The sequence below is a fragment of the Melopsittacus undulatus genome, chromosome 17 (genome assembly GCF_012275295.1).
Source record: "Melopsittacus undulatus isolate bMelUnd1 chromosome 17, bMelUnd1.mat.Z, whole genome shotgun sequence".
Lineage (NCBI taxonomy): Eukaryota > Metazoa > Chordata > Aves > Psittaciformes > Psittaculidae > Melopsittacus > Melopsittacus undulatus.
The window spans coordinates 4104382-4128407 of record NC_047543.1 but is presented as its reverse complement, the minus strand read 5'-3'; the positions used below and the strand labels follow the sequence as shown (position 1 = coordinate 4128407).

At 45.6% G+C, this 24026-nt stretch overlaps 7 protein-coding genes across 11 annotated transcripts; 2 read left to right on the top strand and 5 right to left on the bottom strand.

Moving 5' to 3' along the window:
* Positions 1 to 1077: 1077 nt before the first annotated feature.
* Positions 1078 to 2130, top strand: LOC117437057 (feather keratin Cos1-2-like). The gene is made up of 2 exons (XM_034070041.1): positions 1078 to 1230; positions 1514 to 2130. Exon 2 carries the CDS (start codon positions 1535 to 1537, stop codon positions 1838 to 1840), a length of 306 nt encoding a protein of 101 aa, XP_033925932.1. The 5' UTR covers positions 1078 to 1230; positions 1514 to 1534; the 3' UTR covers positions 1841 to 2130.
* Positions 2131 to 2384: 254 nt separating this feature from the next.
* Positions 2385 to 5366, bottom strand: SDR39U1 (short chain dehydrogenase/reductase family 39U member 1). 4 transcript variants are annotated; one of them, XM_005140925.3, is made up of 6 exons: positions 5325 to 5366; positions 4997 to 5103; positions 4601 to 4683; positions 4211 to 4332; positions 3484 to 3627; positions 2385 to 3270 (listed from the first exon to the last, which is right to left on the bottom strand). In XM_005140925.3, the coding sequence occupies exons 1-6, from the start codon at positions 5338 to 5340 to the stop codon at positions 2855 to 2857; spliced, it is 888 nt and encodes a 295-aa protein (XP_005140982.2). In that variant the 5' UTR covers positions 5341 to 5366; the 3' UTR covers positions 2385 to 2854. The 4 variants fall into 4 exon arrangements, with proteins under 4 accessions (XP_005140982.2, XP_033925926.1, XP_033925925.1 ...); XM_034070035.1 differs by having other exon boundaries at positions 4211 to 4795; positions 5329 to 5346; XM_034070034.1 differs by having other exon boundaries at positions 4211 to 5103; positions 5329 to 5341.
* Positions 5367 to 6544: 1178 nt separating this feature from the next.
* LOC101878379 (olfactory receptor 12-like) lies at positions 6545 to 7474 on the bottom strand. The gene has a single exon (XM_005140926.2). It carries the CDS (start codon positions 7472 to 7474, stop codon positions 6545 to 6547), a length of 930 nt encoding a protein of 309 aa, XP_005140983.2.
* Positions 7475 to 10260: 2786 nt separating this feature from the next.
* LOC101878602 (olfactory receptor 6Y1-like) lies at positions 10261 to 11661 on the bottom strand. The gene is made up of 2 exons (XM_034070313.1): positions 10671 to 11661; positions 10261 to 10316 (listed from the first exon to the last, which is right to left on the bottom strand). The coding sequence occupies exons 1-2, from the start codon at positions 11578 to 11580 to the stop codon at positions 10261 to 10263; spliced, it is 966 nt and encodes a 321-aa protein (XP_033926204.1). The 5' UTR covers positions 11581 to 11661.
* A 2236-nt stretch (positions 11662 to 13897) lies between these two features.
* LOC117437055 (feather keratin Cos1-2-like) lies at positions 13898 to 14928 on the top strand. 2 transcript variants are annotated; one of them, XM_034070039.1, is made up of 2 exons: positions 13898 to 14027; positions 14254 to 14928. In XM_034070039.1, exons 1-2 carry the CDS (start codon positions 13913 to 13915, stop codon positions 14640 to 14642), a joined length of 504 nt encoding a protein of 167 aa, XP_033925930.1. In that variant the 5' UTR covers positions 13898 to 13912; the 3' UTR covers positions 14643 to 14928. The 2 variants fall into 2 exon arrangements, with proteins under 2 accessions (XP_033925930.1, XP_033925928.1); XM_034070037.1 differs by having other exon boundaries at positions 14236 to 14928.
* A 212-nt stretch (positions 14929 to 15140) lies between these two features.
* On the bottom strand, positions 15141 to 17131 carry LOC101878771 (olfactory receptor 6A2-like). Its single transcript, XM_013130667.3, has 2 exons — positions 17071 to 17131; positions 15141 to 16110 (listed from the first exon to the last, which is right to left on the bottom strand). The coding sequence occupies exon 2, from the start codon at positions 16102 to 16104 to the stop codon at positions 15157 to 15159; it is 948 nt and encodes a 315-aa protein (XP_012986121.3). The 5' UTR covers positions 16105 to 16110; positions 17071 to 17131; the 3' UTR covers positions 15141 to 15156.
* A 524-nt stretch (positions 17132 to 17655) lies between these two features.
* LOC101878938 (olfactory receptor 6B1-like) lies at positions 17656 to 21107 on the bottom strand. The gene is made up of 2 exons (XM_005141183.3): positions 20969 to 21107; positions 17656 to 19244 (listed from the first exon to the last, which is right to left on the bottom strand). Exon 2 carries the CDS (start codon positions 19221 to 19223, stop codon positions 18279 to 18281), a length of 945 nt encoding a protein of 314 aa, XP_005141240.2. The 5' UTR covers positions 19224 to 19244; positions 20969 to 21107; the 3' UTR covers positions 17656 to 18278.
* Positions 21108 to 24026: the final 2919 nt, after the last annotated feature.

Below are 24026 nucleotides of genomic sequence, written 5' to 3'. Positions count from 1 at the left end.
ACACTGCCCAGGAAGTGAGGGGAAAACCCACTTGAGAACCAACCCTGTAACACCCAGGCCAGGGTAGGAAGAGGTGGAGAAGCTGCTCCAGGTGATGGTGCAGAGATTCCCATGCAGCCCAAAGGAAAGACCATGGTGGGGCAGAAATCCACACTGCAGCCCATGGATGATCCCACACCAGACCAGGCAGGTTCTTGTCTCAACCCGTGGGTTTTACTTTCTTCCCACTCTCCTCATCCCGCACAGGGGCTGAAGGGAGCGTTTGAGCCACCGGATGTGTGGTACTTAGTTGCTGACTAGTTTTAAACCACAACAGTCTCTTTTGGTGGGAACATTGGGCACGAAGGGTTGAGATACCGACGGATCTGAGCACAATGTGTTGCCATTGTGCTGTACTTGGTAGTGCTTGGTTATGGTATGATCGGACCGGTCATGGAACACATCTGGGGTCTGCTCCCGGTCACCTTTGTCCTTCGGGAGCCATCTGGTGGGAGCTATACACAATTACACCTTTGGCCTTTTCTTCGCAGAAAGAGCCGGTGACACAAACACCTTCCGTCCTTCCTTCCTTCCTCCTTTCCTTCCAGTATCCTCCTTCTCCTCCAGGATACTCACAGTAGTATCTGAGAATTGTAAAGGTTTTGAATATCCTTTGAATAGCCTTGAAAGCTGCCTGGTTCTTTTGCTAATATCAAGAAAGCCAGTTGTACCTTAGGTTAAACACACACAGCAATGGCCTTCCCTCAGAGAGAGCTGAGGGCAGCAAGAGGAAAGGCTGTGCCATGTCCTCTCCTGCGGCAGTCCTTGGGCATGCGGAAGAGAAGCACCAGAGCGGTGCCCATTACCCACAGTGTGGCCACAAGCAAGGCCACAGGAATGAGCCAGGAGCACATCCCCTGCCTGCACGGGATGCACCAGCCCTTGATGGGAGGCTTGTGCTGCGCTCACGTGGTTCTGCCCCGGAAACCCTTGTTCTTGTCCTGCCGGCACTTACAGAAGCCTTCCTATGGCAAAGCACCTGAGCCGGGAAATTAAAAGGCAGCAGTGGCGGAAACGGGGACACGGCCCCTGCCATTACCTGGGAGGGTTTGCATTTGCCATGAGCTTGTCAGGAAATGCCTCCTGCCACAAAGGTGCCTGTGGGCCTGAGGCACTGCAGGACGACTATAAAAGGCAGCCCAGGTCTGTGCTCCTCATCCCCTTCTCTGGCCTCCTTCTCCTGGGAATCAGGTGAGTGCGAAGCCTCTTGTGCTGCTGCTGCCAGAGCAGGTGGTTCCTGCCCGTGTGTGTGAGCTGCTGGGGGCTGTGGGAGCGCAGGGCTGGGAGCTGCTTGTCATGGGAGAGGGGAGAGAAGGGCTTGTGCAGAGAGAGGCTGGGACTGAGCTGAGCTGGCTGCTGGGCTTGGAGGTGCTCAGCGTGTGCTGGGCCAGCAGGTGCCTTGGCTTGCCCAGGCTTGGCTGCAGAGCTGCTGCTGCCGTGTCCCATCATCTGCTTGCCCCTGCCCTGTGTCCAGGTGAAGCTCCAGCATCCAGACATGTCCTGCTGCAACCCGTGTGTGCCCTGCCAGCCCTGCGGCCCGACCCCGCTGGCCAACAGCTGCAATGAGTGCTGTGTCAGGCAGTGCCAGGACTCCGTCGTCGCCATCCAGCCCTCTGCCGTGGTGGTGACCCTGCCCGGCCCCATCCTCAGCTCCTTCCCTCAGAACACCGTTGTGGGCTCCTCCACCTCCGCTGCCGTTGGCAGCATCCTCAGCTGTGAGGGAGTGCCCATCAACTCCGGGGGCTTCGACCTCTCCTGCATCACCAACCGCTACTGCGGCACCAGGTGCAGACCCTGCTAAAGCTGCGTCCTCAGGCAGGAACCTCCAAGAGCTCACAACATGGATCTGGACAGGAGATAGAGCTTCACGGAGCTGTTTCCTCGTCCCACTCTCCTCTCTGTTCCTTTCCCATCTCCACCTCCCACATCAGCCCAGTGGGGACCTCTCAGCTTCCCTCCCTCCCTGCATGTGAGGGGCAGGCAGACGGACACCCTGCAGGAGCTGCACCGCATCTTGGTGCCTGCCCCTGGTGCTCCCTGTGAGCCACCTCCTTTTCTTCTTTACACTCATTAAAGTTGTGCTGCATCCAAGCCTGGGCCTCTGAGTCCTCCTTTTTGCACCTTTGCGAACGTGTTTTATTTGAACCCTTTAGAAATCCACATTGGTAAATGAATCATTCACCAGAACAACTCTGGCAGCTCCTTCATTATTTGGAAGTGGAGCAGATACCTCACATTATACATGTGATTTCTAGATGGTAAATATTAAATGGTTTAAGCCCAGTTGCTGGCTGGGCATACAAGTATTCTACTGCAACAAAGAGGGTGTAGACAGAAAAGGGGTGTAAAAGAGGCATATTGGGTGTAAACCAGGGCCAGTGAGTACAGGCCTGGCTGAACTCAATATTTTATTACCGCAGCCTGTCCCATCTTCATATAAAACCTTTTCAAAATGCTCTGTGTAACCTCACTCTATCCCATGTATTTGTGCTACAAGTGCTAAGTGCCAGCCGCTGAGGGATCAGCATGAGTGGAAAAGGGAAGATGGCAGATTCTGCAGTCACAACCCTCAGAGGGGCTGATTCTCCTGCCCAAAAGCAGGTCCTGTGGAGACTGCAGATAACAGTTAAGAGGGATGACTCCTAAATTGGGGATGCACAAAGGGAGACAGAGGGGGAACAGATTGCTCATCTTCTTTGTACAGCAGTAGGGAAGTGTTGACAATGGGCAGGCCTTGCCTCTTTCACCCAGGGGAAGGCACACGAGCCAGGCTGCTCACAGAAACAGGGCCCAACACAGCACAACCGAGGAGTCCTCAAGACACGATGTCCTTCAGTGCTGATGGCAGGTCTGGGAAGATAAAGCTGTAGCCGCTCTCCAGGGTGTGTTTTGGCACCACTTTCTGGCCTTCCAGCAGCATCACAGCCCGCTCTGCACCGAAGACAGCCCGCACAGCCCAAGCGGGCATGGGCAGCACCGCCGGGCGCCCCAGGGCAGCAGCAAGCTCCCGAGCAAAGATGCCATTGGAGGTGGCAGGGGAGGATGGAGACACACCGTTGAAGACACCTCGCAGGCCCTCAGTCTCCAGGGCATGACACACAATCCCAGCCAGGTCCCGAATGTGGATCCATGGGAAGGGCTGGAGCCCAGAGCCCACTGGGCCTCCTAGTCCAAGACGGAAAGGCCAGATCATTTGAGAGATTGCACCACCACCTTGGCCCAGCACTACCCCTGTAAAAAGAACAGAGTGAGACCACAACTCCCGCACCCCCAAGCCTCCCAAAGGACAAAAGGCCCCTTCACCCCCCAACCTGCAAATGGTATAGTTCTTAGAGGGCTGGACTGGAACAGCACCCCAACAAGGTGAGGCACAAGACCTTCTCCCTCCTCTCCCCCCAGCACCAAAGCAGAGCCACCCTGAACAGGCATGAAGCACCATCTCACCAGATCTCACCACAACACCACGAGTTGGGCTCCCAGGGATGAGAGCTGCAGCCTCCCAGGAGCTCACCAGGCGTGAAAAGAAGTCAAAGTCCCCCCCAGGACTGTCCTCAGTATATTCTGCTGTGGGGCTAGGGCGGTAATAGCCTGTGGGTGTAAGAGCAGTAAGGGGGTCAGGACTGAATCAGCCACCACCCCCTTCCCCAACTTCCTCCCTGACTCCAAGAGCCCAGAACTTGATCAGTCCATCACAGACATTCCATGTGAACAGCACAGGGTCCCTCTGATGGCAGAGACAGTTTCTGAAGTACCAATGCGCTCTGCAAGTTCAGAGGGATGCACCAATACTCAGGTTGTGCTGGTAGCCCTAAAGAACCAAATATAGCACTGATCTACCTGAATAGAAAAGGTGCATCTAAAAACTGGGCATCACTGTGGCAACTTTAAAGACTGTAGCAAGCAGAAATGCAAAGAGATATACAGGGGGATTGAGCTGTGGCCCTGCTTAGGTAACAGTAAAAGGATAACAGTAAAAGGAAGCAGAGGGACACAAATTCCTATCCAGCAGGAGGAAAAAGCCAATAAAGGCTTCCTGAAATACAGTGACATGTGTTGGCAATGAAGCCAGCATTTCAAGGCAAGACCCGTGCCCCTCAGAAGTGTGTTTCTGTCTGGAGGTTTGCCTCTTCAGGTCAGCATGAGTCATGCCTCAGCTGGGCCCAACCAATACCTACGCCGGTGACGACGACCCAAGCATGAGGCGGCTGCTCAGCATCAGCAATGGCTTTGGCCAAGGTCTTGGTGGTCTCAACGCGGCTTCTGATGATCTCCCTGCAGAAGGCATCGCCCCACCTGGGAAAGGGAGAGCCACCAATGACAATCCCCATGGGGGCATCCCAGGAAACAGCACCAAGGGACTCCCACCAGACCCCTGTTGACAAGCACAGGAGAGGTCACAAGAACACCCCCATGCTCCAAAACAGGCGGAGGACACGTAGTACATGGGGACTTTGGGGGATGATAGCCATTAGGGTTTCCTCCCCAGATCCCTTCCACATCTCTGTCAGCACTGGCCTGCCTTGCCTTCACTTGGGAACAGCACCGTGGGAGACCAAGGTACCTGCGGAAAGGGTTGAGGACATTTTCACCAGCCAGGTTCACCACAGCGTCGCACTGGGGCAATCCAGACTGGGCTAGCTGCTCCTAGGCAGGATAACAGGGACATCACACAGCAGCCTCCCCTCTGCTCAAGCCTTCCCAACAACCAAGCAGTGCAGACTCCTAAGAACTCCAGCCAGCTCCCTTATGACCATGCCTGGAGCACAAGCAACAGTGGAGATGGTTTCGCTCCTTGGAGCGCCAGCAGAAGCCATGGAGCACCCAGGAGGCCAAGAGAACATCCACAGGACCGAGAACCCCCCCTGCACATTCCCTGTATGCCACAGCAGGCCGGGGCAAGGGGGCCGGTTCCTCAGCCCCGGCGCATCCTCCCTCCTCTGACCGCTCCTCTCCATACCCAGCTGATCCGATCCTTGCCCGCTTGTCGAGAGACGTGGGTCACTTCATGGCCACGGCTCCGCAGCAACCGGGTCAGGGCTGTGCCCACGAAGCCGGTCCCACCTCCTAGGAGCAGACAGGGCGTCACAGACCCGCACCTGGGGCATCGCTGCTGACCCTAACCCAGACCCCCGCAAGCTCCACGCACCGTGCCCCCCTCCGGGCTGCTCCAACCTCTGCCCGCAGCACCCTCAGCACCCTCAGCCCCGCTCCGCTCCCCGAGCCCCTCGGAACCAGCTCCCACATCGGGAGCCCTCCCGCATGGACACAGCCCCCTCCGCACTCACCCACCAGCACCCGCATGGCTGCCAGGCCTGCGTGTGCACCAACCGCGCATGCGCCTCAGCCCTTAAAGGGCCAGCGCGCCCTACAGCATTAACCCCTGCAGCGCCAGAGCGCAGGGCCGTGGGAACACGTGTTCTCTCAGATGTCATTCTGCCGGTGGCCTATTTTCTCCACCAGTTTAGGATGGCTTTGTATGCATGGGAATATAGGCATCTGCATTTGAGTTTGTGGTATAGATAAGAGAGAAAGAGATAACTATGGATAGGGATTGATTTATTTTATAGTGGCATTATTTCTTTCAAGGAGTTAACAATTAATTTAAAGAATTACTTTCTCTGAAAGGTAATTTCTGATTTCTAGTCAGCGCTGGCATTCAACTTACACTGTAATATAACGAGAACTGAATAGGCCTCTGGTAAGATGCTGCTCACATCATACTCCGGAAATCATGCTTCAGACAGAACCTAAACAGAAGTTTAAGGTGGTATTTTTGAAATGCACATTTTTACCACTGCGAACAGTTAAGTTGAACTTACACGTATTATCTTCAGACTGTGACAGATTGTGATGCTACCAGCTTATTTATCACAGAGAAATGGCTTCCATCCTACTGAAAATGCTCATGCAATGCACACAAACACATGGACCCAGAAGAGAGCACTTCAGCCACAAGATTTCAATTGCCCATCAATGCTTGATGGTTGGAACCTGGATTTCAGTCGTCCCACTTATTTTTAAGAGAAGTGATTAAAAGCAAAATTGAGGAAAGATGTAGTTTAAACCTGAGGAGTCCCAGGCAGAGAAATCATTCAGTTCACTCTGATTTATCTTTGTATGTTTACAGTGAGAGCATCTCCACCTGAACTGTGTTCCAATGTGCAGAATAAGGCACTGCCAGAGTTGGAGTTTTATGTCCTGATACACAGTTGGATTAATTACAGCTTTAAAATACTTATGCCTTTTGAATAGTTATAAAAAGTTGTTTTATTACAGCTCAGATGGATTGAAAATATCTACATCTAATTAAATGCATCCTAACCTTCATTTGATCTAATTCTTCTAGATTTCTTTTATACTTCCTGCATTCATCCGTTACACCAATGATCTGTAATCACAAGAGACTGTTGAAAGCAAGCCTTGATGTCCCTTGTTTTACATTCTGAACTTCTCTCTGTCTGTAGTGAATTGGACACTATGGTCATTGTTACCTTTAGTAAAGATACTAAAGAAAACCTTTCCTTTTTAACAGTCTTTTCAGAGAACCTTTTACCTCCTGGTTTCGGAGGGTGTAGATGAAAGGGTTTAGCATAGGAATAACAATAGTATAGAGTATAGAGATGGTGTTGCTTTTGTCAGGTGAAGATGTGGCCCCAGGCTGAGCATACATGAAGAAAACAGCCCCGAAGAACAAGGTGACAGCCAGCATGTGAGAAGAGCAAGTGGAGAAGGCCTTGTGCCTGCTCTCAGCTGAAGGCATTCGGACAATAGTGATGATTATATAGCCATAGGAGATAAAAACCACCAAGGCAGTGCCCACAATAATTGATCCACATACAACCAGCATCACCATTTCGTTGACAAGTGTGTCTGAGCAGGAGACATGCATCACTGCAGGAACATCGCAGAAGAAGTGGTTTATTTCTTTGGGCCCACAAAAGGACAGATTGAATGTAAAGCCTGTCTGGATCGTGCAGTTGATGCAGCCTGATAGATAAGAGCCCACCACCATGAAAATGCAAAGTCTTTTATTCATGATGATTTGGTACAGCAGTGGATTGCAGATGGCACTGAAGCGATCATAAGCCATCACAGCAAGGAAGAAGGCTTCTGTTGTACCAAAGAGAGAGAAGAAGAACATTTGAGATGCACAGCCGTTGTAGGAGATTATTCTTCTGCCCAGTGAGAATGTCAGTGCTGCTCTGGGAGTGATGACAGAAGAATAGCAGATGTCCAAGATGGACAGGTTCTCTAGGAAAAAGTACATGGGAGTGTGCAGCTTGGAGTCCATTCTAATGATGAGGACCATGCAGGCATTTCCAACCACAGTGACAACATACATTGCTGAGAAGAGAATAGAGAGGAGGAGTTGTGATCCTGGGTAAGACTTGAAGCCAATTAAAATGAACTCAGTTGCCTTGGTGTGATTTTCCATGTTTTCTTTCAGCTAATGTTCAAATAAGAGATTAGGCTGCAGTGAATTTCAGATGCTTTGCCTGGAGAAGGAATTAAAAGGATAAGATTAATAATAAGATACATGAAACATGAAAAATAAGAAAAATAAAGATGCAAACCGATGGAAAATGGATTCATGTATCACATCTGAAGGTTTTTCTGATATATTCATTTACAAATGAACCAATTACCCTGTTATATTCTCTTCAACGGAAAGAAATACTCTGCATGCAGCTCATCCAACCTATTTTAAAGGTCTACATTACCAGCAGCCAAGAAACAGACGTTTCATTCTCAAGTTAGTCTAAACAATTGTTTCAGATGTAAGTAGGCAGAAGAATCATACCCCAAGATTGTAGGTAACCCAAGAAAGAAGCTCTCCCCTCAACACAGGAACAAATGAAAATGATGCTTCAGTTGATGCAAAATAATTTAAAAATATATGAGCCAAGAAATGCATGAAAAAAGGATGAACAATTGTAAAAATAAAGCCTATTGTTATAAAAAAGGCAACACTTCTTTAGGTGAGAAACCGAGATTTTAAAAGTACTTGGAAGAAAAAGTTCAAACGTTGAACTTTCTTAAATACATTTTCTCTACTTCACACAGGATGTTCAAAACAATATTAATTGACAGAATATTTCAAGCAAATCCTTTTCAATTATATTTAGTCTTTTGTTTTCCCAAGTCAGGTGTCATCTCACCTACCCTTGAACATATACATTGGGCTGATGCCTACATTATAACTAATACTTCAGATTACCTTTAAATTCAGTGGCTAGTGATAAACACCCCCAGTTGAGAATATTCACCATGGAAGTTATAAATCATGTTCTAGGATTTTCTGTTTCTCTCCATTGACCTAAAAGGAAGTCCAGCTCAGTCATAGCTAACTATATCATTATGAAGATGTACATAGATGTATAAAGCTGAGTGGCATGAATCCCCATCCAGCTGCTGGTATTTTGTTTGCTTTGTTGTGATTCCCATTAGATACATTATAATCACCCTCATGTACCTAATCTCTTTAAACCAATGAATTGATTTTTAAAGCATTACTACAGCTTTAAGTAAAAGGCTTTTTTAAACCAGCTGGCAGAAACCACAACTAAGAATGAAGCTGCTGGAGATGCTGTTATGGCCAGTAAAAGGGGCACATCAGTAAGATTTTTGATTCACCTGAGATCTGAAGACGTCTCTGGATTGTCTGTCTCTCTGTCGATCAAGCAGGAGGGCATTCTTCTTTCAGCACAGAAGCATCACAGTTATAGCAGACTACATGAAATGAACTCTGTTTTGGAGGGTGGTTTTAAATACATCTACATGAAATAGTTGCTTCTCTTCTTGATAGAAAAGATGCTCAAATTTTGTGACTCATGGTAGATCAATGCCTTCTCTGGCCAGACTATTTGACTTTTGCTTACATTCTCATCAGCTCCCAGAGGCAGATGATAAGATGGAGAGGGATGGTAAGGCTCTCAAGAGCAAAGATTGCACTCCTAGTCTTATGTACATTACTTCTGGGAGGTGATATACTTACAATACTCTAAAGGCACCTAACCTTGAATTTAGAAGTCCTCATTAGGAAAGCTTCCAGAAATAAACCTTTAGATACAAGAGAGTACGTGCACTCTCAGAAGGTTTGTGTTTGTCTAATCCTTGTCTGTGTTCTCTACTTCCCTAAGAACACTTGGTACCCATGTTGAATAGGTAATTGATTATTTGTTTCAGGTTATCTAACTACATCATTATTAGTGGCTATAAAAAATCCTAACAACTGGATGGGAATCTTCTTCACACTGTATTTGAAGGGTTTTCTGAACATCGTTTCAAAACAATCGCCTTCAGATCCATGCTTTAAACCCAATCAATGTGTGTAGACAAATCACTGTATTAGAGGAGCTACACACCTTGCAAAATTTACTATTCCAATGAAAAGCTCACTAAGGAGTACTGAAATGCTATGGCTTTCACTTTATAGATGAAAAACTGAAATAAGGAAATAAATAGTTCATGTTTTTGTTGGTGTACTTCAATATATTGTAGTAAGGATGCAGTGGGCTTGACACTCCACTGATTTTGACTGAGAGAGTTAAATTTCTTCATAGTAGCTTGCATGGGGCTATATTTCAGATATGTGCTGAAAACAGTGTTTATAACAACATCAAGGCCCTTTCTGCTTCTCACCCTACCCTACCAGTGAGCAAGCTGGGGATGTGCAAGAAGCTGGTAGGGAAGAAAGCTGAGGCAGCTGATCCTGAAGCGATATTCCAAGCCATATGACTTGATGCTCAGCAAAAAAAAGCTAGAGGAAAGAAGAAGGAAGGGGGGGGACACACTTGAAAAGACAACAGTTGTCTTCCCAAGTAAGCCCTGCTTTCCTGAAAATCTATGCTCTCTAAAATTCATGGGAGGAATAGGTGCTGTTGGAGAATGATTCATAACATCAATATGTTAAAGGCAAACATTCAAGCTATATAGAGAAAATATCTCCTGGGGATGATAATATGTGTCCATGAATAGTGAAAGTGCTTAGGGTAGGTGCTTAGATGTCTCATTAGACATTAGACTTAGATGTCTAATTTTGATGTGTTTAGGGGGGAATCCATGCTGATATATCTAACTCTTTCTGTGGCTCCTGCTCTCAAATGCAAAACTAATGAACTACTGCATTTATTTTTCTTTGCTTCCTTTCCCATGGAACTGTTCACAGTGTATTGTAGATTCATATTGCATAAATTACCAATTGTCATAGAATGTTTTCTATTAATACCTGAACACAGCCAGCACTTCACATTTCTGGTGACATCTTCCTAGTATGGGCCACTTCAAGCTGTTCTTGACACCTCTCCTTGAAACTGTGATCAAGTCCTCAAAAAGTCTTGTTTGGATGAGTTGTATCCATGGCAAAAGGATGCACAGAACAAGCTCTTCCACAGGTGTCTGAAGGTTTCCTCTCTGGAAAGCCAGATGTTCCATTACCTGCGGAGCCTGAAGAGGCAGTCTGCTAGTACAGAGCAGGGTGTGCTGCTGTGCTTAGTCTATATCAGAAATGAAGGGCTCAATTATAAACCCAAACCCAGGCAAAATTATAAACTCAAACATGGTCAGATGCATTCAGCTAACAGATATTTAATGTTGGTTGATTCCTTAGGTGTGTCTTGTGCAAGTAAAGGTCTTCCTCAGGACAAACCTGACTTCTTTATTTCGAAGACAATATATGAGGGGATTCAGAAGTGGCACAACTACTGTGTACAGGATTGATACCAACTTGTTAGCACTGTAGGTGTACATGACCTTAGGGTGGGCATAAGTGAAAAGAGTGGTGGAGTAGAACAGTATCACTACAGTCAAGTGGGAACTGCAGGTGGAAAAGGCCTTTTGCCTCCCATGAGAAGAAGGGATCTTCAACACGGTGAACATAATGCAAATATAGGAGGTGACCACAATACACAGAGGCACCATGATGACCAGCAGAGCCAAGATGAAGTCTACCAGCTCAGGCAAAGAGGAGTCGCTGTAGGAGATATTCAGTAGGGGTGAAATGTCACAGAAATAGTGGTTGATTTTCTCTGCATCATAGAACGAGAGCTGGGCAATAAAGCCCAGCTTGATGGAAGAAGTGATGAAACCACACATCCAACAGATAGCTGCCAGCTGAGTGCAGAGCTGATGAGTCATGATGAGTGAATACTGGAGAGGTTTGCATATAGCCAAGAAGCGGTCATAGGCCATAACAGCTAACAGAATATACTCAGTACAAACGAAAGTCACAAAGAAATACAACTGTGTCATGCACCCCTGGAAGGAGATATATTTGTCTTGAAAGAGGAAATCTACGAGCATCTTTGGTTCAATGACAGAAACATACCAGATCTCTAAGAAAGACAGGTTTCCTAGGAAGAAATACATGGGTTTTTGCAGACTGGGGTTAGTTCGGATGATGAGAATGATAAGGAAGTTTTCCAGCACAGTTAATAAATAAGCCAGAAGTAAAACAGAGAAGAGGAGTAGCTGCAGTTCAGGAGTGGTGGGAAACCCCAGGAGAATGAAATACCTGACACTGGTTTCATTCCTCCCACCCATTCTGTAGGGGAAAGATGAGCCTTAGCGACCTGCAATAAATAAAATCCATGAAAGCTAACCAGGCAAGGTTACACTCATATCAATATGTTACATCACACTTAAGACACTGTAAAGATTCAGACACTTTCTTGCTGAGTTTCTGGAAATGAACTGTGTGCAATTCGTGTACTCAGTTCAGCATTGTTCATAGTAAAACTGTCAGCATGCTTTTTACTACATATTTCATGGAAATCAATAGGAACTCCCAGTCCCATCTCAGCTAAGACACAAGGCTAAAAGAAGTCACAAGAGTTATTCTATCTTATTGTCCATCCAGGATGAAGAGAAGTTAGGTTATGGCTTTCAGATAGACATTTACATTGACAATGTTTTTGTTTCTACACCTATACATTTCTAAAGTTATACCATGTATATCCCATGATCTGGGAGGGAAATGGGACATTCCATAAGGATATATACAGTTTCATATATAAAGAAAGCAAACACATCTGAAGAACCCCATTACAGGTATCTATGGCTGGCTCTGAAGAGCCTTATAGCTGCATGAAGCTTATGGAGATACAAACATACACACAGCATCCCACATACAGCATAAATATAAACTCCTTATAGCTCTGGGTCTGGTTTGTTTGTAGCTAACCCAGATTATTCCTTCCAAGTTAAGAATGCCTTAGCCTGTGCTTATAAAAACAAAACTGGTCTCAACCTTCTGTAGTGGGAGTTCAGAGTGGAATCCACTGCCTCAGCTGATCCTGGAGAATATGATCAATAGGGAACAGATGAAGTGTAGACTGTTGTGTCAGTTGCATGATTTATACAGATAAATCGGACATGTTATTTATATTCAGTGTCTCAATAGGTTTGATCTAGCAAATCCCAGTGGAAGCAATCACAGAAAGAGGATGTTACTGTTTCCTCTGTGATTCCATACAGAGTAGAAGTAAGAAACTCTGCATACGTCTAAGGTTTTGTCTGAGACACTGAACCCAGCTCATGCTGACTGCTATCAGTCACAGTCCCAAAGCCCTGGAGCAGAGGATGTGGCACTCATTCACTATAACTTGGGCTGGGCTGAGACAAAAGGGAGAGAGTCCAGCAGAGGCCAACAGTGGTTTAGAGTATGGATAATAAGAGTAGTGCTGGTCTTGTTTTGTCTGCCGAGAAGAAGATTAAGAGGTGGTCTTGTATCAGTCTGTACCAACCAGAAGGGGAGTTACAAGGAGGACAAGGAGAACTTCCCACTTGTGACAGAAAGTCTAACATGTGGCAAACCCCACAAACTGTAACTCAGTGGGGTGCATCTGGAGAAGCCTTTTTATGCAGGGGAAATGATGCCTTTAGTGAGATCAGATCCAGAGAAAAGCTGAATCTCTGTCCTTAAAGGTTCATGGTTCTGTTGTCTCAGATGGTTCCAGAGCCTTATACACAGGCAAAAGAGACAAAGCCAGAGCCATGCACAGATGCTGTTCAAATTCATTGATCTGTAAATTACAGGTTCTGGTCTCTGCAGCCTCTGAAATTGTCATAGGTTTGATCAAGGAGGGACACAATGGGGTTGGTTTGGGTTTGGTTTTAGTTTGTTTTTTTTCTGTGTGAGACAAAATTAAAATACCTTCAATGCATCCCACCTCTTTTTCACAGACTCCACTTCCCTCCTTCATTCACAGCTCCATCATTAAGCAGCACAGTGGGATGTGGACTGGGGACGTGCACAACAGTTTCTGCACATCCTCCCTGCTGAGGAGATGCTGGGACCCCACTGCACAAAAGCTCATGTACCAAAGAGAAGGACCAGGCCACCAGACGTGCTCCTGGTGTTCCCTGAGGATGCACAAGGACTGCACAGAGCGGGGATGAGGCACATGAGCCCAGCACAGGTGCCCTGAGAGCACTGTTGGTGTTGCAGTAGGGCCCAGCCCTCCCAGCAGAAGCCCATCTGCACACAGCAATGGCCTTCCCTCAGAGAGAGCTGAGGGCAGCAAGAGGAAAGGCTGTGCCATGTCCTCTCCTGCGGCAGTCCTTGGGCATGCGGAAGAGAAGCACCAGAGCGGTGCCCATTTCCTGACACCTTGGCCACAAGCAAGGCCACAGGAATGAGCCAGGAGCACATCCCCTGCCTGCACGGGATGCACCAGCCCTTGATGGGAGGCTTGTGCTGCGCTCACGTGGTTCTGCCCCGGAAACCCTTGTTCTTGTCCTGCCGGCACTTACAGAAGCCTTCCTATGGCAAAGCACCTGAGCCGGGAAATTAAAAGGCAGCAGTGGCGGAAACCGGGACACGGCCCCTGCCATTACCTGGGAGGGTTTGCATTTGCCATGAGCTTGTCAGGAAATGCCTCCTGCCACAAAGGTGCCTGTGGGCCTGAGGCACTGCAGGACGACTATAAAAGGCAGCCCAGGTCTGTGCTCCTCATCCCCTTCTCTGGCCTCCTTCTCCTGGGAATCAGGTGAGTGCGAAGCCTCTTGTGCTGCTGCTGCCAGAGCAGGTGGTTCCTGCCCGTGTGTGTGAGCTGCTGGGGGCTGTGGGAGCGCAGGGCTGGGAGCTGCTTGTCATGGGAGAGGGAAGGGGAGAGAAGGGCTTGTGCAGAGAGAGGCTGGGACTGAGCTGAGCTGGCTGCTGGGCTTGGAGGTGCTCAGCGTGTGCTGGGCCAGCAGGTGCCTTGGCTTGCCCAGGCTTGGCTGCAGAGCTGCTGCTGGCGTGTCCCATCATCTGCTTGCCCCTGCCCTGTGTCCAGGTGAAGCTCCAGCATCCAGACATGTCCTGCTGCAACCCGTGCATGCCCTGCCAGCCCTGCGGCCCGACCCCGCTGGCCAACAGCTGCAATGAGTGCTGTGTCAGGCAGTGCCAGAGCTCCACCATTGCCATCCAGCCCTCTGCCGTGGTGGTGACCCTGCCCGGCCCCATCCTCAGCTCCTTCCCTCAGAACACCGTTGTGGGCTCCTCCACCTCCGCTGCCGTTGGCAGCATCCTCAGCTGTCAGGGAGTGCCCATCAACTCCGGGTGCTTCGACCTCTCCTGCATCACCAACCGCTCCTGCGGCACCAGGTGCAGACCCTGCTAAAGCTGCGTCCTCAGGCAGGAACCTCCAAGAGCTCACAACATGGATCTGGACAGGAGATAGAGCTTCACGGAGCTGTTTCCTCCTCCCACTCTCCTCTCTGTTCCTTTCCCATCTCCACCTCCCACACCAGCCCAGTGGGGACCTCTCGGCCTCCCTCCCTGCATGTGAGGGGCAGGCAGACGGACACCCTGCAGGAGCTGCACCGCATCTTGGTGCCTGCCCCTGGTGCTCCCTGTGAGCCACCTCCTTTTCTTCTTTACCCTCATTAAAGTTGTGCTGCATCCAAGCCTGGGCCTCCGAGTCCTCCTTCCTCCTGTGTGAAATCTCCTAGTCTGCTTCCTATGGCAAAGCACCTGAGCCGGGAAATTAAAAGGCAGCAGTGCTGGAAACCAGGACATGGCTTCTGAAGCACAAACCAGAGTTTTTAATTAAGTGATTTAATCGTAAGATTCAATTATTTCTGTTTGGTTTTCTGAACTACACAAACTTTTTGTCATTAAGCCTGCTAATGGTTTCACAAGGAAAGTCTTTTTCTTAGCAAGATCTTTTGGAGAGAATCCTTCATTTCCTTGTTCCTCAAGCAATAAATGATGGGATTAAAGAGAGGAACAACAACAGCATAGAAAGCAGACACGATTTTGTTTGTGTCATTAACTGGAAGTGTTTTGGGCCTTACATAGATGAAAATGCTTGTTGCATAGAAGACAGTGACCACTATAAGGTGAGAAGCACAGGTGGAGAAAGCTTTTTGGCGATCTCGTACAGAGGAAATGTGAAGGACAGTGAAGATAATATAGGTGTAAGATAGGATCACTACAGAGAGAGGAATCAGGAGAATAAATAAGGCAGCCACAAAATCCATGAGAGCTGCTCTTTCCAAATCTGTGCAGGCTAAGTTCAAGAGAGGAGAAACATCACAGAAGAAATGGTTGATGGTGTTGGGTCCACAGTATGTCAGCCCAGAGATAAAAAATACTTTACATCCAGAAATTAAGAAACCAGTCAACCAAGATCCAGTAGTAAGGTAGACACAGACAGTGTGTCTCATGATAGTAGAGTAATGGAAAGGCTTGCAAATGGCAACATAGCGATCGTATGCCATGACAGCCAGGATGAGACACTCAGTGTTGCCCAGGCTGAGGAAGAAGTACAGCTGTGTCATGCATCCCATGAAGGAGATTCCCTTTGTCACTGACACAAAGCTCAGTATTGTCTTGGGGACTGTGACTGTCACATACCATATCTCCAGAAAGGACAAATTACTCAGAAAGAAATACATGGGGGTGTGAAGGTTATAGTTTGTCCAGACTGTCAGGATGATGATCATATTTTCTGCTAAAACTAAGAGATATGCAATGAGGAATATTGGAAAGAAGAGAATCTGCAGATGAGGAGAAATCTGAAATCCCAGGAGAATGAATTCTTTGACCATGCTGTGGTTGCTCACCGCCGTGTCTCCCATCTACCTCTGTAAAGACAATGACATTAGTGACTTACTATTTGTGATTATAATACATTAGAACACCTCCTTCTTTCTCTCTTCCCCCCCCAGCTGTTTTACCTTACTTTCACACTGCAGTCAAATTAATACTAGTACTTCTAGTGCTGTAAATACTCATTGAATAATCATTAAAGTGTTCCAAGACAAAGGTATTTAGAATAGAATAACAGCAATCCAGAATTCTCTCAGTGACATAATGCCCAACTTCTTGATCTTCTCAAGGGCACCATCTGTTCTAGATAGTGATTTTAACTTGTACAATGAACTGATCTCTGCATTTGTGAACAGACTTGCCAGGAAATCAGTCACCAAAGATCCTTCTTAAAGTAATAAAATGTTCTCAATACCAGCAGCAGTATTTACACAATCCCCATCGATGGCTTTTTGTTTTGTAAAGTTAAAACTTTGTTAAAGGTCAGAATTCAAGCTGTAACTTTAACATCATTAAAACAATAAGCTTAAATAGAGCTTTTCTGTTCCTTAGACCACGTGTCTAGAAGTTGCAGGCTTCATCCAAAATCCCATTTGAAAACTCCCCATGTTGTCTCATATTGCTGAAGAGTTTGAAAGGGAAGAGAAAGATCAGAGGTAGGGAAGGGAAGAATTAGAATAAGAGTAGAAAGGGAAGGGAAGAGAAAGGGAACAGAAAGGGAAGGGAAGACTGATAAAAGTATCTTCAGTTGAAAGACACTGCTTCACTTTCTTTGCAGGCAAATTCATAGATATTCTATGAGAAATGAGATTTGCTCTGTGGCTTCTCAATGAAAGGATTTACTTAAAACACGCTGAGAGGGAGGTGATCTTTTCTGCCATAGCTCCTTCTCAGCAGCTTCATCAGCCAATATCCTACTCAGCAGCCTTAAAGAAAGAGTTATTAACATTTATCATTAGAAATACTACATTAGTAAATACTTCAATCTCACTTACAGTCTGAGTCCTTGTACCAGTATTGAACGGATCGCTTGAAGCTCAGAGAGCCTGTGCTGTGACATCTGTTTATTATTCCTTCCTTTTCCTGAAGACTTCACCTGGGCATTTGGTTTATTCTTCCAATGGGACCAATCAAAGAAACACATTATTTCTTCTCTCCCTCACCTGGCAATAGTATATGTCATTTAGCTTAAAAAACCCCAAACAACTCAACCCTGAATGAGCATACATGCAGTGACTTGGGATCACAATTGGGAATCACTGGAATGAAGTGGTGGTAAAGTTATTAATAATGTAGAGGCATCCTTAAATGCTCCTGTATCAGTTCAGAAGTGAGTGGTTTTTTCACACAAGCACTCCAGAGACAGCCCAGATGAATGATTTGACAACTCTGTTTGTGAGCAGCTTTTCCTCCATCTAAGGATATTCTAATGTCTCACATCATTTGTTGTTATTGCTGTTGGGTTTTTTTTATCTTAACTCAGCAGATGTGATCAGAATATTAGGGGTTTAATGCTTTCTATATACATATATTCAATATATTGCATGGTATTTGAAATTGAGAAAAAATCTACATTGTTATTATTTGACTATATGATTATTTATTGAATAAAAGAAAGGAAAATAAATGTGAATTCATATATAATTTGCAGTACATATACATAGTACGGTATCTATACATAGTCGAGGTTGGTTGTTCATTCATATTCCAGCTAATACACAGTGACTTCAGCAAAATTTATCAGAACACAATTTAATGAATATATGCTAAAAATGGGCAGAAAAAAGTTACTTTATTTTCAGTGACCAGTATATGAAGTTATCAATTTATTTAGTATTTATTTCAACCTTCCTTTAAAAAGCTGGACTTCTCCCGTCCCACTGTGAACACTTCCTTCTGCTCTCTTCCATGAGGATTGATTCAGCCCTAAGTACAGGCTTCTTGCAGAATATGAAATCCTATGGAGTGCCTGAGACCTCTCCTTTTGAATAGGCAGATACGATACAGGAACTGCAGAAGAGAATCTTCCTTTTAGCATCACATTTATATATTGAGCAGAATAGAGAAGGTTCTTAAAACATGAGGCATGTTAGGCACATGCTTCTCACCTTGGCTCTCAGCTATTGCACACACATGATACAGTTCTGAATACAACCTAAATCTGAAAACCTTTCCTTCTAACTCTTACACTTACACTCTGTCTCTAAGGAACTACCTTAATGGAGGACAGTCTGAAGATCTTCTTCAAAGCCTCCTTCACCTCCTGGTTCCTCAGACAGTAAATGAAGGGATTGAGCATGGGGGTCACAATAGTGTATGCAACTGACACCAGCTTGTTTAAGTCAAAAGGATGGATTCTCTTGGGCCGGGCATACATGAAGAGAGTGGCTGAAAAGAAGATAATGACTACAGTAAGGTGAGAAACACAGGTGGAGAAGGCTTTCTTCCTGCCCTGGGCAGTGGGGATATTCAGGATGGTGCTGACGATACATATGTAGGAGATAATCATGATGGAGAGGGGAATCAGCAAGATAAGCAAGGCCAGGATGAAATCTACTATTTCAGCTGTTGTCATATCAGCACACGACATGTTCAGCAAGGGGCTGATGTCACAGAAGAAGTGGTTGATGACGTTGGAGCCACAAAAAGACAGCTGAGAGATGAAAACTACTTTCAGCATTGAGGCCAAGAAACCAATGATCCAGGAGCATGCGGCCAGCTGGATGCAGAGCCTGTGGTTCATGATGACTGGATACATCAGAGGGTTACAGATGGCCACATAACGATCATAAGCCATGACAGCAAGGAGGACACACTCAGTGCAAATAAAGGAGCTGAAGAAGTAAAGCTGGGTCATGCAGCCTCCAAAAGATATATTCTTGCTTTCAACAAGGAAATTCGCTAGCAGTTTGGGGACAGTGACTGAGGTGAACCAAACCTCCAGGAAGGAGAGGTTGCAGAGAAAGAAATACATAGGCTTGTGAAGCTGGTGGTTCCTCTTTATCAAGGTAATGATGAGTACATTTTCCAAGATGGTCAGCATGTAGGCCACCAGGAATACCACAAAGAGCAACATCTGAAGTTCCATCATAGCTGGAAAACCCAGGAGGACGAAGTCCTGGAATTCTGTGCTGTTTCTCTGCTTCATGGCAAAGGGCACAGCATCAAGCTTCAGAGAAAAAGTAAAGAAAATAAAAGAGAAAATATATGGAATATTTTTTAAATGAAAGAAATAATGAGAAGAGCTGCAGTGAACAAAAGAATAATGGCAAGTGGAAAAGAAGAAAGGAAGAATGATGATAATAAAGGAAAAACATGAGAGGGATAAAAGGAAGAACATTATTCCATTCAGATCGTATACCATATGGAAGATACAAGAACAACTTCAATATCATATTTTGATATCTGATTCACAATTAGTAGCCTAGACTATAACTGAAACCTATGGGTACTGGATGCCCATGTAAGAGCAGGTTGCCCAGTTCTATTTAACTTGCCGGGGATCCTGAATATCCAGGATGTGTCTGCATGCCTTAGGCAACTCAGCTTAGTTCTGCACAACCAAGTCATTCCTGTGCTGCTGGTGGAGCAGAGCTTTGTCCCTGTTAGTTTTCCCAGCATTGAAAGTCTCAAGACATTCACTGAATGAAACAGGTGTTTCCAGAGAGCAATAGATGTTATTCTCAATTAAGCTCTGAGGAAAGGTGAATTACATTTTTGGAGGGATGTATTTCTCTGTGTCTCTTCCCTTCTCATCCCCTGTTTTTCCATTTCTCCATCTATTCACCTTGTTAAACAATCGGATGAGCTGATTTTCATAGGTAGTTCTCAACTTCTACAGGTCAGAAGTGAAACAAAAAAACCCTCTCAAACTGGAGAATGTACATTTCTCCCTTTAACCCTTCCCATCCAATCCAATCTAACCTGAGAAATGCTTTTTCATCTTGTTTTAAAGTTCCTCTAGTGCAGTATTTAATTTCATGTTAAAAGGCAAGAAACAAACCACCTCTTCCTCCCTTCCCAGGATTAGCTGAGAAAAGCATACTATAAACTAGGTTTTCGGTGGTGGAAGGACATCATCTTCATAAAACAATTCATTGTCATTGAAAAATATGTCCAGATATTGTTCATTTAAAGCATTTTATAGCTCCAGAAGTGATAACATAAACCATGACTGAAGATTTATAATGTGAAAATACATATAACTCTGTAACCATATTACTGTTAACTTTAACTATAATGAGAAATGTACATAGGTCAAATTGGAGCAATATTTTGCCTTTTTTTCTTAATGCAAAATACATTGTTAACCATTGTGTCTCTTTAGTACATGTATTCAGCACTTGGCCAACATTATTTCTACCTATAAACCCAGCGAGTCTGAGTGTTTCAAATAGTTCATCTTACACATCTGTCCAATATCTAAAGAAGCAAAGCAAGTGGCAGTGATTCTCCTAAGTCAAACACGATGCTTATGTTTTCCTGTGACTTGAACTAGAGTAAATACCTGAGTTATCTTACCGTCAGAGCTATCTTACGATCAGAGGACTACTCTGGGAAGCTGGAATTCATCTGCTGAAGTTCTGATAGCTGTCAGTTTAGTCTAATATAAAATATACTCAGCTTGTCTCCTTTCTTGGGAATATAAATAAATGGGCATTTCCAGGTATTACTGTTTTCATTGAAAGAAAAAGGTCTAAACTAGGTCAGATGGATCATTCCATAGCCACGTCTGTTTCTCTCTTCCTTCTGTAAGTGCACGTCGACAAGCAGCTCCGAAGCCTAGGTGTGTTGCTCTCAGTGTAGCTCTCATGCCTGCTGCTGGTGTTGAAATGCCACTGGATGCATTCCTCCTTGGAAGAAGGTGATTACCCGTCAAAATCCTCCTCTTACCTTCACATCACTTCAGCAGTGCTTGTGCTTCCATTCATGGGAACTCTCTTCTGAGAGGTACACAGGCACCTATTTGCCAGCCTGATGTGTCCCCTAGAGAGGTGTGCTGCCTACCAGGGGCTCACACCACGGATGTCACAGGGAGACTACCAAGCTTTGTACGGCCCACTGACTATTTATTACCTGCTGCTGTTTCACGTAGGCACCACACAGGCTAAGTTAGGCTGATGAGGTGGAGCAGACAAGGAAGTCAGTGACAAGTATGAATCAGAATGGAGCAGTGTGTTATGACCTAAAGACTAGTTTATAGCATAAATCAGTAGCTTAAGGTAGAAGGTATAGATTCGAAATAGAGATACTAGGTTGTGGGTCATGTTTGATATGACCAGGGTGTGGGATATTCAGGCTTCTGAGAAACTACATATGGATCAGGCTAGACAATGAGTCAAAGTCAGAATGAATATATCAGAATAGGCAGCATTCATAAAGATTGGGGTAGTAGGTAAAATAGGAGGCTGGACCAGTTTAGCTGTGATGCAAAACAGAATTAAAGCTAAGGAAGGAGTCAAAAGTCAATGTTGTAGCTGCACTATTCTCCACTGCCCATTAATTTCCTGGACATCCACCAAGCCACCTTCAGAAATAACTCCAGCAGTGCCTGTGGCACAGTAATTCAAGCCTGATGAACTGCCCCTGTCACCCACAGTCCCCCTTCCCCAGTTCTACCTTCTGCAGTAGCATCTTTAGCATTGGTGCTTTTTGTCTTTGGAGATGGTGCCTTCAGCACATATTCAGGCTACTGCTTCCATCTACTGCCCAACACCATTCATTGCAAGCTGCTTCTTGCCTGAACCAGCAGGAACAGAAGGGAGCAGCAGCCTGAAGTCATCTTCATCCAGCCCTGCCACACCGGATACCCAGCAAAGAGAATTTAGGCAGCTGAGTCACTGTGGATGTAGTCGGGCAAAGAAGATGCTGCACTGCTGTCAGGCATCTGCAAACTGCTGGTGACAGAATGTCACTGAGGGACAGGCTTGGCATGAATGTAGCTTACCAGGGGTCTGGTGAAGAGGGAAAGACCAGTTCAGACAGCTGGGTACCTGGTCACATAGTTCATGATCATAGTCCATAGTTCATGATCAGCAAGTAATGACCATACCAGACTAGTGGATGGCACAAAAGTGCTTGCTTGGGCAATGGGTTAGATACTGATGTTTTGTAGAGTGTCGTAATGTGGAATGTGCAGGCTGAAACTGTTTTGAAGCAAGCTAAGGAATGGCTGTGATTTCCTACATCAATTCAGACAACAGCTGGAGCAAGGGACACCAAAACTGGGTAACACATGTCAGAAAACTAAGAACTGTATTTGGTGTAACAGACTGAGGGACTGTGTTGTCACAGGGAGTTGGAGACAGCAGTGAGATAACATCAGACAGGAGGGTGGATAACATGCTTAAGACAATGGATAGCATTGATAAAGGATAGAATGGATAATCCAAGACATATCAGTAATATGTACAAAATGTGCTGGGACAAGCAGTGCAATGAATAGGACACTTGAGCAAAAGTTTTAAGGACTTGAATAATGAGCTCAGTTACTGGGGATAGAGGTGTGAGTCAGACCAGCATGACTAAGTCCAAGACTCTGGACTCTTCTTTGCTTGGAACCCAGTTAAGGTTTACCAGTAAATGTCATGTAAGGTCACTAATAGCTTTCTCTTTCAGCATCTTTAATGGGGCCTAGACTGAAAAAAGGCCAGGTTCTGCTATGCCATGTGTTGGGTACAGTTTGGCAGTGCAGTGCTTTGGGGTGGAGTCCATAGCTCAGAATGGCATGGCACCATTCCGCTCTCACTCTGAGGCACCTAACATTTACTTGTAGATTCTGGTGACAAAAAAGGAGTCAACACATTGATAGAAAAGAAGCAATTTTTAATATACCTCCTTATGTAGTAGTGGAGAAGAGGAAGTTTATTCTGAGGGTTTCCAGGGCACTCATTGCTCTTTTACACTACGAGATACAGGAGGACATCCTGCCCAGCTCATTCTGGTGGGGATACTGTTTGGTTTACACTGGAGCATGTGATTTTGAACTATTGAGGCTCATTTGGTAGGAGTGCATCCTTTACATGATCCAGGAATACTGCCTGTGACCTCTGTCTCTTGCAGAGACACAATCTGTGCTGCTTTTGGTCCTTGCTCCTAGGAGATATTAAATAATGTTATACTTTTCCCGGCCAGGGTTAAGAAAGTGAACCTGCTATTTGTAAGTGCACATTGGCCCAGTGAACCCAATGCAATGTCCTGACAGCCCCAGGAAGGTTCAGACAGTTCTGGAAAACCCGAGCTTTCTCCAACTCTGATTTTGCAAGGGTGTCCCATCAGGCAGACCTGTGTTCCTATTCTTACCTACTTTTGAATCCTGCCTTCAGACAATGGAATATTTGACTTCAGTAAAAAACTAAGAGCAATTGACTGGAGCTAACAAGGACTTCTGGGATTAGACTCACTCCTGAGACTAAAAACTTTCCTAGTTAGTGAATGCTCTCCCCTGTTGTTTCCAATTGCCACCCCTGGGAGGGACTCAGCTAGGCACAGAGGCCTAGTTAAAACTTGGTGGAACTCTAATGCCTTGGGGTGAATTCACTGAGCATCTTGGAAGGAAACTTTATTGTCTTGGGATGAGAGAACAACAAGCAAGGGATGTAAGCAAAGGCAGAGGGGAAGAACTGGAGAAACTGAAAGAAAGAGGCAAATTCAAGATATTTTTAATAGAATTTAATAATGCCTACTGTTTATCAGTATTTCTTGGTATAGATCTTCCTGAGACTCACTCACATGTATGAACACCAATATATTACCTCTATGAACACCAATATATTACAGTTAGTTTCTGATCTGTCCCAGTTTAATATCTAAATCATCTGTTAGCACAAGAATGACTGTCTTGTTTCAGAGCAGATAGGCTGATTTGTACCATCTGTGCTCCAGGAACAGAGGACCATTTTGGACCCATGACCTCCATATAGTTTCTCACAATGAAAAAAGACCAATTTTC